Source organism: Hyperolius riggenbachi, chromosome 1 (genome assembly GCF_040937935.1).
Source record: "Hyperolius riggenbachi isolate aHypRig1 chromosome 1, aHypRig1.pri, whole genome shotgun sequence".
Classification (NCBI taxonomy): domain Eukaryota; kingdom Metazoa; phylum Chordata; class Amphibia; order Anura; family Hyperoliidae; genus Hyperolius; species Hyperolius riggenbachi.
Genome location: NC_090646.1, coordinates 410,148,197 through 410,167,448, shown reverse-complemented (window position 1 = coordinate 410,167,448; position 19,252 = coordinate 410,148,197). Strand labels below are relative to the sequence as shown.

At 46.4% G+C, this 19,252-nt stretch overlaps 1 protein-coding gene across 6 annotated transcripts in view; it reads left to right on the top strand.

The window, feature by feature from the left end:
• Positions 1-19,252, top strand: part of SMARCA2 (SWI/SNF related, matrix associated, actin dependent regulator of chromatin, subfamily a, member 2) — a 283,693-nt gene that overhangs the window by 251,963 nt on the left and 12,478 nt on the right. For 4 of the 6 annotated variants that reach the window (XM_068235810.1, XM_068235819.1, XM_068235801.1 and 1 more), the window contains exon 30: positions 12,541-12,649. In XM_068235810.1, the coding sequence (XP_068091911.1) occupies positions 12,541-12,649 (109 nt within the window). The remainder of the gene's footprint in view (positions 1-12,540; positions 12,650-19,252) is intronic. The other 2 variants (XM_068235838.1, XM_068235846.1) reach the window with 1 other exon arrangement.

Below are 19,252 nucleotides of genomic sequence, written 5' to 3'. Positions count from 1 at the left end.
TTATTATATTCATCAAAAAAGACATGAATTTTGGCAAAAAAATGATTTTTTTTAACTTTCTGTGCTGACATCTTTCAAATAAAGTAAAATTTCTGTATACATGCAGCGCGAAAAATGTGGACAAACATGTTTTTGATTAAAAAAAAAAACCCATTCAGTGTATATTTATTGGTTTGGGTAAAAATTATAGCGTTTACAAACTATGGTGCAAAAAGTGAATTTTCACATTTTCAAGCATCTACGACTTTTCTGACCACCTGACATGTTTCATGAGGGGCTAGAATTCCAGGATAGTATAAATACCCCCCAAATGACCCCATTTTGGAAAGAAGATATCCCAAAGTATTCACTGAGAGGCATCGTGAGTTCATAGAAGCTATTAATTTTTGTCACAAGTAAGCGGAAAATTACACTTTGTTAAAAAAAAAAAAAAAAAGTTTCCATTTCTTCTAACTTGCGACAAAAAAAAATGAAATCTGCCACGGACTCACCATGCCCCTCTCTGAATACCTTGAAGTGTCTACTTTCCAAAATGGGGTCATTTGTGAGGTGTGTTTACTGTCCTCGCATTTTGGGGGGTGCTAAATTGTAAGCACCCCTGTAAAGCCTAAAGGTGCTCATTGTACATTGGGCCCCTTAGCGCAGTTAGGCTGCAAAAAAGTGCCACACGTGGTATTGCCGTACTCAGGAGAAGTAGTATGTTGTGTTTTGGGGTGTATTTTTACACATACCTATGCTGGGTGGGAGAAATACCTCTGTAAATGACAATCTTTTGATTTTTTTTTTACACACAATTGTCCATTTACAGAGTTATTTCTCCCACCCAGCATGGGTATGTGTAAAAATACACCCCAAAACACATTGTACTACTTCTCCCGAGTACGGCGATACCACATGTGTGGCACTTTTTTGCACCCTAACTGCGCTAAGGGGCCCAAAGTCCAATGAGTACCTTTAGGATTTCACAGGTCATTTTGAGAAATTTCGTTTCAATACTACTCCTCACGGTTTAGGGCCCCTAAAATGCCAGGGCAGTATAGGAACCCCACTAATGACCCCATTTTAGAAAGAAGACACCCCAAGGTATTCCGTTAGGAGTATGGTGAGTTCATAGAAGTTTTTATTTTTTTGTCACAACTTAGCGGAAATTGATTTTAATTGTTTTTTTTCACAAAGTGTCATTTTCCGCTAACTTGTGACAAAAAAAAAAATCTTCTATGAACTCACCATACTCCTAACGGAATACCTTTGGGTGTCTTCTTTCTAGAATGGGGTCATTTGTGGGGTTCCTATACTGCCCTGGCATTTTAGGGGCCCTAAACCGTGAGGAGTAGTCTTGAAACCAACAATGTCGCAAAATGACCTGTGAAATCCTAAAGGTACTCATTGGACTTTGGGCCCCTTAGCGTACTTAGGGTGCAAAAAAGTGCCACATATGTGGTACCGCCGTACTCAGGAGAAGTAGTATAATGTGTTTTGGGGTGTATTTTTACACATACCCATGCTGGGTGGGAGAAATATCTCTGTAAATGACAATTGTTTGATTTTTTTTTTACACACAATTGTCCATTTACAGAGAGATTTCTCCCACCCACCATGGGTATGTGTAAAAATACACCCCAAAACACATTATACTACTTCTCCTGAGTACGGCGATACCACATGTGTGACACTTTTTTGCAGCCTAGGTGCGCTAAGGGGCCCAACGTCCTAAACACAGGTCATTTTGAGGCATTTGTTTTCTAGACTACTCCTCACGGTTTAGGGCCCCTAAAATGCCAGGGCAGTATAGGAACCCCACAAGTGACCCCATTTTAGAAAGAAGACACCCCAAGGTATTCCATTAGGTGTATGGCGAGTTCATAGAAGATTTTATTTTTTGTCACAAGTTAGTGAAAAATGACACTTTGTGAAAAAAAAACAAAAATCAATTTCCGCTAACTTTTGACAAAAAAATAAAATCTTCTATGAACTCGTCATACACCTAACAGAATACATTGGGGTGTCTTTTTTTCTAAAATGGGGTTAGTTTGTGGGGTTCCTATACCGCCCTGGCATTTTACGGGCCCAAAACCGTGAGTAGTCTGGAAACCAAATGTCTCAAAATGACTGTTCGGGGGTATAAGCATCTGCAAATTTTGATGACAGGTGGTCTATGAGGGGGCGAATTTTGTGGAACCGGACATAAGCAGGGTGGCCTTTTAGATGACAGGTTGTATTGGGCCTCATCTGATGGGTAGGTGTGCTAGGGGGTGACAGGAGGTGATTGATAGGTGTCTCAAGGTGTGATTAGAGGGGGGAATAGATGCAAGCAATGCACTGGCGAGGTGATCAGGGCTGGGGCATGAGGGCATTCTGAGGGTGTGGGCGGGTGATTGAGTGCCCTAGGGGCAGATAGGGGTCTAATCTGATAGGTAGTAGAGTTGGGCCGAACCTCCGATTTTAGCTTTCGCGGAACGTTCGGTTCGCGTTAAAGTTCGCGAACCGCAATAGACTTCAATGGGGATGCAAACTTTGAAAAAAAAAAAAAATTATGCTGGCCACAAAAGTGATGGAAAAGATGTTTCAAGGGGTCTAACACCTGGAGGGGGGCATGGCGGAGTGGGATACACGCCAAAAGTCCCCGGGAAAAATCTGGATTTGACGCAAAGCAGCGTTTTAAGGGCAGAAATCACATTGAATGCTAAATGACAGGCCTAAAGTGCTTTAAAACATCTTGCATGTGTATACATCAATCAGGTAGTGTAATTAAGGTACTGCTTCACACTGACACACCAAACTCACCGTGTAACGCACCGCAAACAGCTGTTTGTGTAGTGACGGCCGTGCTGGACTGGTGCGCACCATGGCGAGAGTGCAGGTTTTGGTGGCTTTACAGCCCATATGGTCGCCTGGCTGATGTAGCTGAATGACAGAACAGTGACTGTCCAGCTGATCAAATTTGGTCTGACCACAATGAAGCAACGACCTTATCTTTTGTGTGCCCCCCGAGACACTCATCTAGGCACCGGTCATTGCTTCATTGTGATACGCAAGCCCCTTCACCACAGCAAGGTAATGATCACGAAGGGGAATGGGCGCATGTACATGCCTTTTCTTTTGTTGTTGCAGCTGCCCGAAGTGCAGCCAGAAAAATTAGGCAGTCATGTACACGCACCAGAAAAATTATTACAGCGGCCGCTGCTAGCAGCGGCCTAAAAAATTCAGCAATCCGACTGGAGTCCCGGACCCTGTTGGTGGTGGCGGAGAAGGTAGTCAAGCGGCCTGCAGGCAGACATGCTGTGTGGAGGGACTGGGAGCGACTTAGTCTTCTTGGGGCAGGCCAGGCAGCCAGTCACACGGCGTGCAGGCAGAGATGCTGTGTGTGCGAGGACTGACTTAGTCTTGGGGCGAGCAGCAGCCCTCCGGGATCCATGCCTCATTCATTTTGATAAAGGTGAGGTACTTAACACTTTTGTGACTTAGGCGACTTCTCTTCTCAGTGACAATGCCTCCAGCTGCGCTGAAGGTCCTTTCTGACAGGACGCTTGCGGCAGGGCAGGAGAGAAGTTGGATGGCAAATTGGGACAGCTCTGGCCACAGGTCAAGCCTGCGCACCCAGTAGTTCAAGGGTTCCTCATCGCTGTTCACAGCAGTGTCTACATCCACACTTAAGGCCAGGTAGTCGGCTACCTGCCGTTGCAGGCGTTGGTGGAGGGTGGATCCGGATGGGCTACGGCGAGGCGTTGGACTAAAGAACGTCCGCATGTCCGACATCACCATGAGATCGCTGGAGCGTCCTGTCTTTGACTGCGTGGACACGGGAGGAGGATTAGTGGCAGTGGTACCTTGCTGGCGTTGTGCTGTCACATCACCCTTAAAGGCATTGTAAAGCATAGTTGACATCTGGTTCTGCATGTGCTGTATCCTTTCCACCTTCAGGTGAGTTGGTAACAGGTCCGCCACTTTGTGCCTGTACCGAGGGTCTAGTAGTGTGGCCACCCAGTACAGCTCATTCCCCTTGAGGTTTTTTTATACGGGGGTCCCTCAACAGGCAGGACAGCATAAAAGACGACATCTGCACAAAGTCGGATCCAGTACCCTCCATCTCCTCTTGCTCTTCCTCAGTGACGTCACGTAAGTCAACCTCCTCCCCCCAGCCGCGAACAATACCACGGGAAGGTTGAGCAGCACAAGCCCCCTGCGACGCCTGCTGTGGGTGTTCTCCTGCCGCCATCCCCCCCTCCTCCTCCTCCCCCAAAGAAACACCTTGCTCATCATCCTCTGAGTCTGACTCATCTTCTGCACACGACTTCTCTTCTTCCTCCTCCTCCCCCCTCTGTGCTGCCGCAGGTGTTGAGGAAACAGCTGGGTCTGATGAAAATTGGTCCCATGCCTGTTCCTGCCGTAACGGTTCCTGGTCACGCTCATTCGCAGCTTCATCCGCCACTCTACGCACAGCACGCTCCAAGAAGTAAGCGTAGGGAATTAAGTCGCTGATGGTGCCCTCACTGCGGCTCACCAGGTTGGTCACCTCCTCAAACGGCCGCATGAGCCTGCATGCATTTTTCATCAGTGTCCAGTTGTCGGGCCAGAACATCCCCATCTTCCCAGACTGTTTCATTCTACTGTAGTTGTAGAGGTACTGGGTGACGGCTTTCTTCTGTTCTAGCAGGCAGGAGAACATGAGCAGGGTCGAATTCCAGCGAGTCGGGCTATCGTAAATGAGGCGTCTCACCGGCATGTTGTTTTTCCGCTGAATTTCCGCAAAGCGTGCCATGGCTGTGTAAGACCGCCTCAAATGCCCACAGAACTTCCTGGCCTGCTTCAGGACATCCGCTAAGCCAGGGTACTTTGCCACAAATCTTTGAACAACTAGATTCATGACATGTGCCATGCAGGGTATGTGTGTCAGCTTCCCCATATGCAAAGCGGCAAGCAGATTGCTGCCGTTGTCGCACACCACGTTGCCTATCTCCAGGTGGTGCGGGGTCAGCCACTCATCCACCTGTTTCTTAAGAGCAGCCAGGAGAGCTGCTCCAGTGTGACTCTCCGCTTTGAGACAAGACATGTCTAAGATGGCGTGACACCGTCGTACCTGGCATGCAGCATAGGCCCTGCGGAGCTGGGGCTGTGTAGCTGGAGAGGAGAACTGCCACTCAGCCAAGGAGGAGGAGGACAGCGAAGAGCATGTAGCAGGAGGAGAGGAGGTGGCAGGAGGCCTGCCTGCAAGCCGTGGAGGTGTCACAATTTGGTCCGCTGCGCCCTGCTTGCCATCGTTCACCACCAGGTTGACCCAATGGGCTGTGTACGTAATGTAGCGGCCCTGCCCGTGCTTGGCAGACCAGGCATCCGTGGTCAGGTGTACCCTTGACCCAACGCTCTTCGCAAGAGATGACACCACTTGCCTCTCAACTTCACGGTGCAGTTGGGGTATGGCCTTTCTCGAAAAATAAGTGCGGCCTGGCATCTTCCACTGCGGTGTTCCAATGGCCACAAATTTACGGAAGGCCTCAGAGTCCACCAGCCGGTATGGTAACAGCTGGCGAGCTAACAGTTCCGCCACGCCAGCTGTCAGACGCCGGGCAAGGGGGTGACTGGCCGAAATTGGCTTCTACCGCTCAAATATTTCCTTCACGGACACCTGACTGCTGCTGTGGGCAGAGGAGCAGGAAGCGCTCAAGGGCAGAGGCGGAGTGGAGGAGGGTGCCTGTGAAGGTGGAAGGGAGAAAGCGGCAGAAGCAGATGATGCACCTGAAGGAGGAAGAGGAGAAGGAGGGTGACTTTTCTTTTGTGTGCTGCTGCTGCTTTTGCTCAGGTGGCCATCCCATTGCTGTTTGTGCCTTTTCTCCAGGTGCCTTCGTAAGGCACTTGTCCCTACGTGAGTGTTGGCCTCTCCACGGCTCAATTTTTGTTGGCAGAGCGAACAGATGGCTTTGCTCCGATCTGAGGCACACACATTAAAAAATTTCCACACCGCTGAGCCACCCTGGGATGTGGGCACTATGGGGACCTCAGCAGCTGATGCTGAAGGGCAAGTTGGCTGGCTGTACATAGGTGGCGATACATGGTGCCGGACACTGCCACCAGCTGTTTCTGACGAAGAGCTGCCCCAGCTTCTTTCAGCAACTTCTCTCCTCCTACTACTCTCTGACTCCCCCTCTGAACTGTCCCCCTCTTCATCTCCTCTATTGGGAACATACAGAGGATACCTATCATCGTCATCATCGTAATCATCCTGCCCAGCTTCGCTTGCCTCAGACAAATCCAAACATGCACCATCAGTAGGTCCTTCATCCTCCTTACACGTTACATCCATAGTGCCGCGTAACTCAGACATATGAGCTGGTGAAAATTCATCTGGCTGTAACAATGGCTGTGCATCAGTGATTTCAACACTAAATAATTCTTGCGAAGTGTCAAATGCAGCGGAAGTGGTGCTAGTAGCGCTGGTGGCTGAGCAAGATGAGGTGTTCTGTGTCGCTAAATACTCAACCACGTCCTGACAATCTTGGGAGGTGATGGGACGTGCCTTCTTCCGAGCACTGTACTGTGGGCCAGGTCCACACGACATTACATTTACACGACCTCGCGCAGACCTGCCGGGTGGCCTTCCTCTGGCTCTGGCACTACCTCTTCCTCTACCTGTTTTGTCCATATCGGGTATGCACAGAGTGGTATATCACACTGCGTGCACTCACGTAGGTAGGTGGGTTCACTTAACTGCACAGGTATGCACACTGATGCGGTGGGTTCACTGAACAGAACAGGTATACAGTGGCGGGTTCACAGAACAGGTAGGCAGTGGCAGGTTCACTGAACAGTACAGGTATGCAGTGGCGGGTTCACTGAACAGTACAGGTATACAGTGGCGGGTTCACTGAACACAACAGGTATGCAGTGGCGGGTTCACTGAACAGAACAGGTATACAGTAGCGGGTCCACTGAACAGAACAGGTATACAGTGGTGGGTTCACTGAACAGAACAGGTATACAGTAGCGGGTCCACTGAACAGAACAGGTATACAGTGGCAGGCTCACTGAACAGAACAGGTATGCAGTGGCGGGTTCACTGAACAGTACAGGTATACAGTGGCGGGTTCACTGAACACAACAGGTATGCAGTGGCGGGTCCACTGAACAGAACAGGTATACAGTGGCGGGTTCACTGAACACAACAGGTATGCAGTGGCGGGTTCACTGAACAGAACAGGTATACAGTGGCGGGTTCACTGAACAGAACAGGTATACAGTGGCGGGTTCACTGAACACAACAGGTATGCAGTGGCGGGTTCACTGAACAGGTATGCAGTGGCGGGTTCACTGAACAGGTATGCAGTGTCGGGTTCACTGAACAGGTATGCAGTGGCGGGTTCACTGAACAGTACAGGTATACAGTGGCGGGTTCACTGAACACAACAGGTATGCAGTGGCGGGTCCACTGAACAGAACAGGTATACAGTAGCGGGTCCACTGAACAGAACAGGTATACAGTGGCGGGTTCACTGAACACAACAGGTATGCAGTGGCGGGTTCACTGAACAGGTATACAGTGGCGGGTTCACTGAACAGAACAGGTATGCAGTGGCGGGTTCACTGAACAGAACAGGTATACAGTAGCGGGTCCACTGAACAGAACAGGTATGCAGTGGCGGGTTCACTGAACAGTACAGGTATATAGTGGTGGGTTCACAGAACAGGTATGCAGTGGCGGGTTCACTGAACAGAACAGGTATGCAGTGGCGGGTTCACTGAACAGGTATACAGTGGCGGGTTCACTGAACAGAACAGGTATACAGTGGCGGGTCCACTGAACAGAACAGGTATGCAGTGGCAGGTTCACTGAACAGGTATGCAGTGGCGGGTTCACTGAACAGGTATGCAGTGGTGGGTTCACTGAACAGGTATGCAGTGGTGGGTTCACTGAACAGGTATGCAGTGGTGGGTTCACTGAACAGGTATGCAGTGGTGGGTTCACTGAACAGGTATGCAGTGGTGGGTTCACTGAACAGGTATGCAGTGGTGGGTTCACTGAACAGGTATGCAGTGGTGGGTTCACTGAACAGGTATGCAGTGGTGGGTTCACTGAACAGGTATGCAGTGGTGGGTTCACTGAACAGGTATGCAGTGGTGGGTTCACTGAACAGGTATGCAGTGGTGGGTTCACTGAACAGGTATGCAGTGGTGGGTTCACTGAACAGGTATGCAGTGGTGGGTTCACTGAACAGGTATGCAGTGGTGGGTTCACTGAACAGGTATGCAGTGGTGGGTTCACTGAACAGGTATGCAGTGGTGGGTTCACTGAACAGGTATGCAGTGGTGGGTTCACAGAACAGGTATGCAGCCAGGAACAAGCTAAGCCTAACTAATCTTTCCCTATGAGAGACAGTCTGCAGCAGTTCGCCCTACTCTCACTAATGCAGGCACACGAGTGACCGTAATGGCCGCCGCTGCCTGCCTTATATAAGGGGGGTGGGGCTCCAGGGGCTAGTGTAGCCTAATTGGCTACACTGGGCCTGCTGACTGTGATGTAGAGGGTCAAAGTTGACCCTCCATTTGCATTATGGGGCGAACCGAACTTCCGCAAAGGTTCGCCTGCGGGACGCGAACATGAACCACGGAAGTTCGCATGGAACCGTTCGCAGGCGAACCGTTCGGCCCAACTCTAATAGATAGCAGTGACAGGGGGTGATTGATGGGTAATTAGTGGGTGTTTAGGGTAGAGAACAGATATAAACACTGCACTTGGGAGGTGATCTGACGTCGGATCTACGGGCGAACTATTGGTGTGGGTGGGTGATCAGATTGCCCACAAGGGGCAGGTTAGGGGCTGATTGATGAGTGGCAGTGACAGGGGGTGATTGATGGGTGGCAGTGACAGGGGGTGATTGATGGGTGATCAGTGGTTTATTACAGGGAAGGACAGATGTAAATAATGCCCTGGCGAATTGATAAGGGGGGGGTCTGAGGGCAATCTGAGCGTGTAGGCGGGTGATTGGGTGCCGGCAAGGGGCAGATTAGGGTCTGATCTGATGGGTAACAGTGACAGGTGGGGATAGGGGGTGATTGATGGGTAATTAGTGGGTGTTTAGAGGAGACAATAGATGTAAACGCTGCGCTTGGGTGGTGATCTGATGTCGGATCTGCGGGCGATCTATTGGTGTGGGTGGGTGATCAGATTGCCCGCAAGGGGCAGGTTAGCGACTGATTGATGGGTGGCAGTAACAGGGGGTGATTGATGAGTGGCAGTGACGGGGTGATTGATGGGTGATTGACAGGTGATCAGTGGGTTATTACAGGGAAGCACAGATGTAAATATTGCACTGGCGAATTGATAAGGGGGGGTCTGAGGGCAATCTGAGCGTGTAGGCGGGTGATTGGGTGCCCGCAAGGGGCAGATTAGGGTCTGATCTGATGGGTAACAGTGACAGGTGGTGATAGGGGGTGATTGATGGGTAATTAGTGGGTGTTTAGAGGAGAGAATAGATGTAAACACTGCGCTTGGGTGGTGATCTGATGTCGGATCTGCGGGCGGTCTATTGGTGTGGGTGGGTGATCACATTGCCCGCAAGGGGCAGGTTAGGGGCTGATTGATGGGTGGCAGTGACAGGGGGTGATTGATGGGTGATTGACAGGTGATCAGTGGGTTATTACAGGGAAGGACAGATGTAAATAATGCCCTGGCGAAATTGATAAGGGGGGGTCTGAGGGCAATCTGAGCGTGTAGGCGGGTGATTGGGTGCCCACAAGGGGCAGATTAGGGTCTGATCTGATGGGTAACAGTGACAGGTGGTGATAGGGGGTGATTGATGGGTGATTGATGGGTAATTAGTGGGTGTTTAGAGGAGAGAATAGATGTAAACACTGCGCTTGGGTGGTGATCTGATGTCGGATCTGCGGGCGATCTATCGGTGTGGGTGTGTGATCAGATTGCCCGCAAGGGGCAGGTTAGAGGCTGATTGATGGGTGGCAGTGACGGGGTGATTGACAGGTGATCAGGGGGGATAGATGCATACAGTACACAGGGGGTGGGGGGTCTGGGGAGAATCTGAGGGGTGGGGGGGTGATCAGGAGGGGGCAGTGGGCAGGGGGGGAGATAAAAAAAAAAAAAGCGTTGACAGATAGTGACAGGGAGTGATTGATGGGTGATTAGGGGGGTGATTGGGTGCAAACAGGGGGGTGGGCAGGGGGGGGGTCTGAGGGGTGCTGTGGGCGATCTGGGGCAGGGGGGGAGAAATCAGTGTGCTTGGGTGCAGACTAGGGTGGCTGCAGCCTGCCCTGGTGGTCCCTCGGACACTGGGACCACCAGGGCAGGAGGCAGCCTGTATAATACACTTTGTAAACATTACAAAGTGTATTATACACTTTGTATGCGGCGATCGCGGTTAACATCCCGCCGGCGCTTCCGTGTGGCCGGCGGGATGTTGCGGCGGGTGAGCGGTGACAGGCGCCGGCGGAGGATCGCGTCACGGATGACGCAATCGCTCCGCCCATGCCCCTACAAGGACCGCCGCCTTTGGGCATGAGCTGGACCTTGTGGGGTCCACTTCCCGGCCGCCTCTGTGCGTTAGGTGGTCGGGAAGTGGTTAAAGAGCTCGTTTTCAATTCTCCACCACTAGATGGCATAAGCTGCAAAGGATTGCACCATTGAAAATGTTATTGTTCCTTCATAGACTTGCATTTTACTTTGCTGTAATCAGTATTATTCAGTATCCTATTTTACCATAAATGAGGATGTCATGTAATTTCACTGTTGCAGCTATTTTTCTACAAATAATGCCCATTTTAATATCTTGAAACAAAGATTTTGTGTAATGTGTGGAGACAGTTGTGGATAAGCTTTCACAGCTAATTGGTTTAAATGAGCTGCCTAATGACTTTTCTCTTTGCCTAGTTGATAAATTACCACCTTTGTACGTTATCGCTAGGCTTTTATTTGTAGCTTTCAAAAATGGACAGCTGTGCTAGTAAAAAAAAAACAAACAAAAAAAAAAACAGTACTACAGATAATAGTTACCGTTTTCATGAGGTTTTTTTGTTTTGTTTTATTGTTCTTTTCCTAGTCACTTAAAACAAAACACTGACATTGGTCTGCAATAACAGTGCAGGTTCCCCCTTTATTACCCTCATTCATTACATACCTTATACAGTATGTATGCATTTTACCATTTTTTGCAATTGGTGGTCCTTTTGATGAGTTGGATACTGCACTGTTTTAGCTTCATATCCTAGCCTAGCTGCCTCCAGCTCTACAAACAGCAGTTCATATAAGTGATTATACAGCTTTTGCTCTGCACCACTACTTTGAGGAACGTGACCTCTCAGGCTAGCAACTGACCGCTTCAAGTTGACAACTGCCAACCCAGTCTGCTCCATTGTATATATTTGTTTGTATATTTGTCATACCATTTCTAGCAGACCATAGTAAAGGTTATGTTTTAGCCCACAGAGCATTTCTTTATAAAAAATAATTCCTAAAATTTAGATGTAGTGGGAATCCGCTTGGTGATCCAGAGGCTTTCCAGATTCCATTCATGCCCACCATTCTTCCACAGGACCCTCTATTTCTCTAAGGGCCTGAGCCCACTGACGCAGTTGTGTCCGCTTTTCAGTTACACATCAATGTTAGAGATGCTGAAAAGCGGACAGAAGCGGATACAACTGCATCAGTGGGCTCAGGCCCGAACATGCATCCGAAACAGGTGACGGATCAGGTGATTACCTGATCTGCGGAAACACAAAGCCAAGAAGATTAAAAGCCCCCGCCCACCCTTACACCTCAGTTTATCAGTGTTTCCACTGTGGTGGAAGCAAGCTAAGAGCTCCCGCTTTTTTTTCTCTTTACTCACTGGAGGGTGAGTTGTCTTTATCAGGGGGATTTTCCAGCTGGGTTCTCAAAGGGGGTCAGAGAAGGCCGACTGGTAAGGAGTATTAGGCTGTGTGATTTCGGCCACCGTACTCCAGTAATTTATGCCTCTGTCACAGGCCATTTGCTCGGAGGAGCGCTTCCAGTATTTGTGTTCCAGGGCACATGTGACGCTTCCTGGTGTGATGTCCTTCCAATCAGAAGTAGCGGGTGCAGCCAGGACACAGAGGCCAATCAGAAGTAGGAGGGGCAGAGACGCCTTTGCTCCTGTCCATGTATGAGCACATTCATGCTGGTCATACATGAATAAACTCTGTGTATGCCCAGTAGAATGAAGCACATGTGCACGACCGGCTTCAGTTTACTGGCCATGCACTGACCTTACTCGCACATGCCCAGTAGAGATGTGCTTGTACACGGTGGCGGTGTAGCCACAAGAGACATTTTCGGCAAGCTTTTGTGGAATATGTTTACAGGCACCCAGCACTGGAACGGTGGGCTGTAGGAGGATCCTGGAAGCCTCTGGACTTTACATAGGCATCCTACTACTGAGGAAAGTATTGAATTTGCTCTTCCGATCACTTTAATTTTTGATTATGAAATGATGTATGGACCTTTAACCATAGCCAAAGCCTAATCCAGTACTGCCCACAGTGATTTAATGTTACTAAATATAATGTATTTTTGTTTCTAAGCAGTTCTGGGCGGCAGCTAAGTGAAGTTTTTATCCAGCTTCCATCTAGAAAAGAATTACCGGAGTACTATGAATTGATTCGTAAACCTGTCGACTTCAAAAAAATAAAGGTATGGTTCACTGTAATTTGAGAAATGTTAGGTCTTGCGTACATTGTGGGTGTGTTTTTCACAGTGCTGAACATGTAAAGCTCTTTATCACTGGTAAGTGCAACTTCTATCAGTTGTCTGTTAAACAGATAGGAACTTGTGAGGGTAAATAAGCATGACTTATATTTGTAGTTATGTATTCATATACGGTATTTATATTTGGGGTTATTTATGAAGATTTGAGATTGGTGGAATGCATAAATGAAACAGAAAATAGAGACTGAACTTTGGGTTAAAAATAATGTTTGCAGCTAGATGGCAAGATTTTGAACTAACACTTGGGTAATATCAGAACATAATACTGCTGAAGGGTTACAGATTTTTCACTATTGCGGTAACATGCATGCATCCACATTAAAAACTGTAATAAATCCTGTTTTCACTGCGGTAGTTAAACATAATGGCCATTACTACTGCCAATTTACTAACTTTTCAGCAATCCTGTTTTCTAATATGACCCAAGAAAAGGTTTTCTCACCCTTTAAAGTGATCCTTAAGTCTGTCAAAAAAAATGAGATTTACTCACCTGGGGTTTCCCTCAGCCCCCTGCAGCCGATCGGTGCCCTCGCAGCCCCGCTCAGATGCTCCTGCACCCGCCGGCGAACACCTCCTGGCCGCAATAGCAGCATAGGGGGCGATATTATGGCTGGGAACGCGGAGTATCACTCACGTTCCCATGCCTGTCGGCCGGTGACTGCCAAACCGGAAGTGTTCGCCGGCGGGTGCAGGAGCATCTGAGCGGGGCTGCGAGGGCACCGATCGGCTGCAGGGGGCTGAGGGAAGCCCCAGGTGAGTAAGTCTCATTTTTTTGACAGACTTAAAGGGAAGGTTCAGGGAGGGGATTAAAAAAATAAAAATAAATTTCCACTTACCTGGGTCTTCCTCCAGCCCGTGGCAGGCAGGAGGTGCCCTCGCCGCCGCTCCGCAGGCTCCCGGTGGTCTCCGGTGCCCGACCCGACCTGGCCGGCTGCCAGGTCGGGCTCTTCTGCGCTCCATTTCCTGGCACTTCTGCGTCCCACGCCGGCACGCTGACGTCATCGGACGTCCGCCGGGCTGTACTGCGCAGGCGCAGTACAAAAGTGGTTAAAAACAGTTTTAAAAAGTTTGTTTATAAACAAACAAAATGGCCACCAAAACAGGAAGTAGGTTGATGTACAGTATGTCCACACATAGAAAATACATCCATACACAAGCAGGCTGTATACAGCCTTCCTTTTGAATCTCAAGAGATCATTTGTGTGTTTCTTTCCCCCATGCACTGAAGTTTCAGGCTGCTCTTTTCTTCATGCAAACAGCTTTGCCCTTGTCTGTAATTCCTCACTATGTGAAAGCCCAGCCAGCTCAGAGGACGATTTATCCAGCTTGTAAAAGATAAGAGAGAAGAGAGAAGCTGCTCTAATCTAAATAACACACAGGCAGTGTGCATAGAGAGGCCTGGAAGGGCGAGTTCATAGCAGAACCACAACACTGAAGAACTTGGCAGCCTTCCAGACACAGGCTGACAAGTCTGACAAGAGAGAGATAAGTTGATCTATTACAGAGACTGTGATAGTACAAAGTGCTGCAGTAAGCCAGAACACATTAGAATAGCTTTTGGAACTTGTAGGATGATAAAAAACAGGATGCAAATTTTTGTTACGGAGTCTCTTTAAAGCGGATCCGAGATGAAAAACTAACTATGACAAGTAACTTATCTATATATTTTATCTAAAGTTTAGATAGATTACACAGCAAATCTAGCTGCAAACCGCTTCAACATTAACCTCCTCCTCCTCCTCCTGCCCAGACTGAGCTCCCATAAACCCTTGACAAAAGTATTTGGCTTGAGGAATGCCCTATAAACTATATGAAAGGAACACAATTATGCAATAACTAAAAGTTTATCTCGGATCCACTTTAAAGCAAAGCTGAAGTGAGAGAAATGTGGAGGCTGCCATAATTATTTCCTGTTAAACAATGCAAATTGCCGAGTTGTCATGCCTATCCCCTGCCTCTAATACTTTTAGCCATAGACCCTGAATAAGCATGCAGATCAGGTATTTCCGACTAGATTAGCTACATGCTTGTTTCAGGTGTGTGATTCAGACACTACTGCAGCCAAAGAGTTCAGCAGGACTGCCAGGCAACTGGTACTGTTAAATAAATAAATATGGTAGCTACCATATGCTTATCACTGCAGGTGTACTTAAGAGACCAACAAAATCTGTTCTAAATATAATTTTGCCACCTTATATCTTGTTTCACATAATTATTTATGAGATAGTGCTGGCCATAATTATCCACACCCCTGGCAAATTTTGACTGAAAGTTACTTTTATTCAACCAGCAAGTAATTTTTTGATGGGAAATGACATAGGTGTCTCCCAAAAGATAAAAGGACGATGTACAAGGGGCATTATTGTGGAAAAAAATGTCTCAACTTTTATTTACATTTGAGCAAAATGTGTCCAGTCCAAAATTATTCATACCGTTCTCAATAATCAAAAGAAAAGCCTTTATTGGCTATTACAGCAATCAAAAGCTTCCTATAATTGCAGACCAGCTTTTTGCATGTCTCCACAGGTATTTTTTAGCAATGAGCTCCAAATCTTTCAGGTTGGAGGGTCTTCTTGCCATCACCCTGATCTTTAGCTCCCTCCACAGATTCTTAATTGCATTCAAATCAGGGCTCTGGCTGGGCCACTCCAAAACGTTAATGTTGTCTGCTAACCATTTCTTCACCACTTTTGCTGTGAGTTTTGGGTCATTGCCATGCTGAAATGTCCACTAGTGGCCAAGTTTCTCTGCAGACTGCCTGATGTTGTCATTGAGAATCCTCATGTATTGCTCTTTTTTCATGGTACGGTTTAATGTGATTAGGTTCCCTGGTCCTTTGGCTGAAAAAACACCCCTAAAACATTAGGTTCCCACCCACCACCATGTTTGACAGTGGGGATGGTGTTCTTTGGGTTGAAGGCTTCTCCTTTTTTATGCCAAATGAAGGAAACATTGTGACCAAACAATTCAATTTTTGTTTCAACTGACCATAACACAGAAGACCAGAAGTCTTCTTCTTTGTCCAGGTGAGCATTTGCAAAGGCCAAGCAAGCTTTTGTGTGCCTTATCTGGAGAAGTGGTTTCCCCCTTTGTCTGCATCCATGGAACCCAGCAGTGCGCAGTGTCCATTGGATTGTCTGCCTTAAGACATTGCCACCAGCAGAGCCCAGATTCACCAGGATGGCCTTGGTGGTGGTCCTTGGATTCTTTTTCACCTCTCTCTATCCTCCTGGCCAGCACAGGTATCACTTTTGGCTTCCGACCACATCCCATGATATTTTCCACAGTGCGGAACATCTTGTATTTCTTTAATAATACTTTGCACTGTAGCAACTGGAACTTGTTTAGAAATGGCCTTGTAGCCCTTTCCTGACTTGTGAGCAGCCACAGGTCCTCACTGAGCCGCTTTGTCTTAGCCATGACTGCCCACAAACTAACTGCAGAGAGCTGCTGTTTTTCACCTGTTGAGTTGAATAAAACATCTGTTCCCAATTATTCAGGGTAATTAGGATGCTTTAGAACAGCTTTGACTATTTGAAATGGTATAGACTTTTGGATACTCCCACAGACTGTGACAGTTTGTGAATGTTATGAATAATTTTGGACTGGACACTTTTTGCTCAGATGTAAATAAAAGCTGAGAAACTTTTTTCCACAATAATGCCTCTTGTACATCGCCGTATTATCTTTTGAAAGACACCTATGTCATTCCATTTACCATCACAAAATTACTTGCTGGTTGAATAAAAGTAACTTTAAGTCAAAATTTACCAGGGGTATGAATAATTATAGGCAGCACTGTATATTCTATTTAGCCAATTTAATTTAGCATAGCTTAGATGCATCATGGGAAATCACCCTTGCTGAATAATTGCAAATAAACTTTCTGGGTATTCTGTAGGTAAGGTAAGCTGTAGCTTACCTTCCCTGCAGGATCTTTACGCTAGCAGGTGCAGACCAAAATTGCCTCTGACCCCTCTCACCCAGCTCACTCCATCTTCCAGCACATGCCTTCAGGAGTAAGATTCCGGTCAATCGCTACCAAAACCTCTAGACACAGGAACAGCTTTTTTCCTCAAGCGGTAGCCATACTTAATGCTGAACCACGTTAGAGCTGCTAGGACTTGATAGTAATCAGCACAGAACTGTAAATGAACAATTCTCACATTGCTTACTGCCACTATACTTATAATGTCCTTGGCTTGTAATATACACACTGTCTGTCCTTGTATTGTTTTTATTTGTGTTTGTTAAAGGGACTCCGAGCAGTGAAAGAAACTATGGAAAGATGCATATCATTTTAAAGCTCTCTTTCTCCTCTTTCCAATGATATATAAACCGCCGCCCTATGCCTTTTAGTTTTCGCTATTTTCGCTATTGAAATTGCCGCGACCACGATTTCAATCGCGAAAATAAAGAAAACTAAAAGGCGTAGAGCGACGATTTAGGTGTCACCAGAAAGAGGACAAAGAGAGCTTTAAAATGATATCCATCTTTCCATAGTTACTTGTATTACACAGGACGACACTTTCCCCAGTGTCAGCAGCTCCATTCAGCAGAAAAAGTCGGCCTGTGTAATACAATATAACTATGGAAAGATGGATATCATTTTAAAGCTCTCTTTCTCCTCTTTCTGGCGACACCTAAATCGTTGCCCTATGCCTTTTAGTTTTCTTTATTTTCGCAATTGAAATCGCGGCCGCGGCAATTTCAATCGCGAAAATAACGAAAACTAAAAGGCGTAGGACAGCGGTTTGTATATCATTGGAAAGAGGAGAAAGAGAGCTTTAAAATAATATGCATCTTTCCATAGTTTCTGCACTGCTCGGAGTCCCTTTAAGCAACTGCCAAGACAAATTCCTTGTAGGTGCAAACTTACTTGGCGAAAATAAATTGATTCTGATTCTGTAGCATCGGTCCAAGCCTTATCCCATGAAGCTTTATCAATCCTTCCCATACACTGATGAGGACCAGAAAGTACAAAACAGGCAGTATGCGTGTTGTATTGTTGTAGCTCTATAAAATTTATAAGATGTAGGCTCAGTAAACACCAGTGATTCTGGATGTGTTCTTAGCTTTCAGGCGCAGAAAGAGATGATTTGCGTATTCAGCAGTGATACATCATGGGAAATTGCACTTGCTCACTTAGAGACTATACAGTGTAAAAAACAAACAAACCTTTCAACCGTCTTTATTCTTACAAGTGTAAACATACTCATTCTTAAAAATGTTATATATTTACAAAGTTAAATATATTTGGCCCAGAGTTGGGGTATTAAAATATTAGCATGTGAATTAAAGAAAACAAAATTACAGGTTTCCCAATAATGTAGTATTTTTTTTCTTTTTAAAAAAAGTTAATGTACACTAATGGTACAATCTTAGCACTTCTATGTAATGTGAGACTCTATTCAAAATATCCATTCAATGTAAATTCTTGATCGGCTACAGTGCTATTTTCTGCAGCACTTATACATCAAAGAAACAGTGAAAGACAGCTTCAGATAAGATTTTAATGCGGGGAAGTTCAAAGGGTCATTAGCTCTGCTCTGTTTCATAGTTTAAAATGCAGAGTGTAGTTTGTAAACTGCAAATATTAGAGAATGATGCAATGCTATTAAAAAAAAGCTATATAACTGAAAATAAAAATTAGACTTTTTTTTGCTACTAATGTTCTAGTAATTATCTGTACTACACATACAATTCATTATATCATAGTTTGTTTGTTTTTCCGCTTCAGTGTCACTTTAAAGGATACCTCAACTGACATGTGACATGATGAGATAGATGTGTATGTACAGTGCCTAGCACACTAATAACTATGCTGTGTTCCTTTTTTTCTTTCTGCGCCTGAAAGAGTTAAATATCAGGTATGTAAGTGGCTGACTCAGTCCTGACTCAGACAGGAAGTGACTACAGTGTGACCCTCCCTGATAAGAAATTCCACCTATAAAACACTTTCCTAGCAGAAAATGGCTTCTGAGAACAAGAAAGAGATAAAAAGAGGAATTTCTTATCAGTGAGGGTCACACTGTAGTCACTTCCTGTCTGAGTCAGCCACTTACATACCAGATATTTAACTATTTCAGACAGAGAAAGAAAAAAAGGAACACAGCAAAGTTATTTGTGTGCTAGGCACTGTACATTCACGTGTCTATCTCATTATGTCACATTTCAGTTCGGGTATCCTTTAAGAATTTATACTCAGATGCTGTGAAGTTCTGTTTGTCGGTACATAGATTAAGGATCATACACATCACATTCTGATCTAGGCCCTAAAGGTTCCCACTAATGATGCAATCTTGATTACACAAGTTACATTTTGATTACTCCATGTAGTATGAGAGCTTACATACACAATCTGCTCATAGTATTCAAAATCTGTTGACTCTCATTACATGCAGGTGGTAAAATTGGTCAGTGATTGTCCAGCTCGCGGCTGTCAGTCCCCATACATCTTGTGTATATTGTTTTGTAACCCAGGATGAAATAAATTGGTGTTTATGCTGAGCAACTCACCTGGTGCCG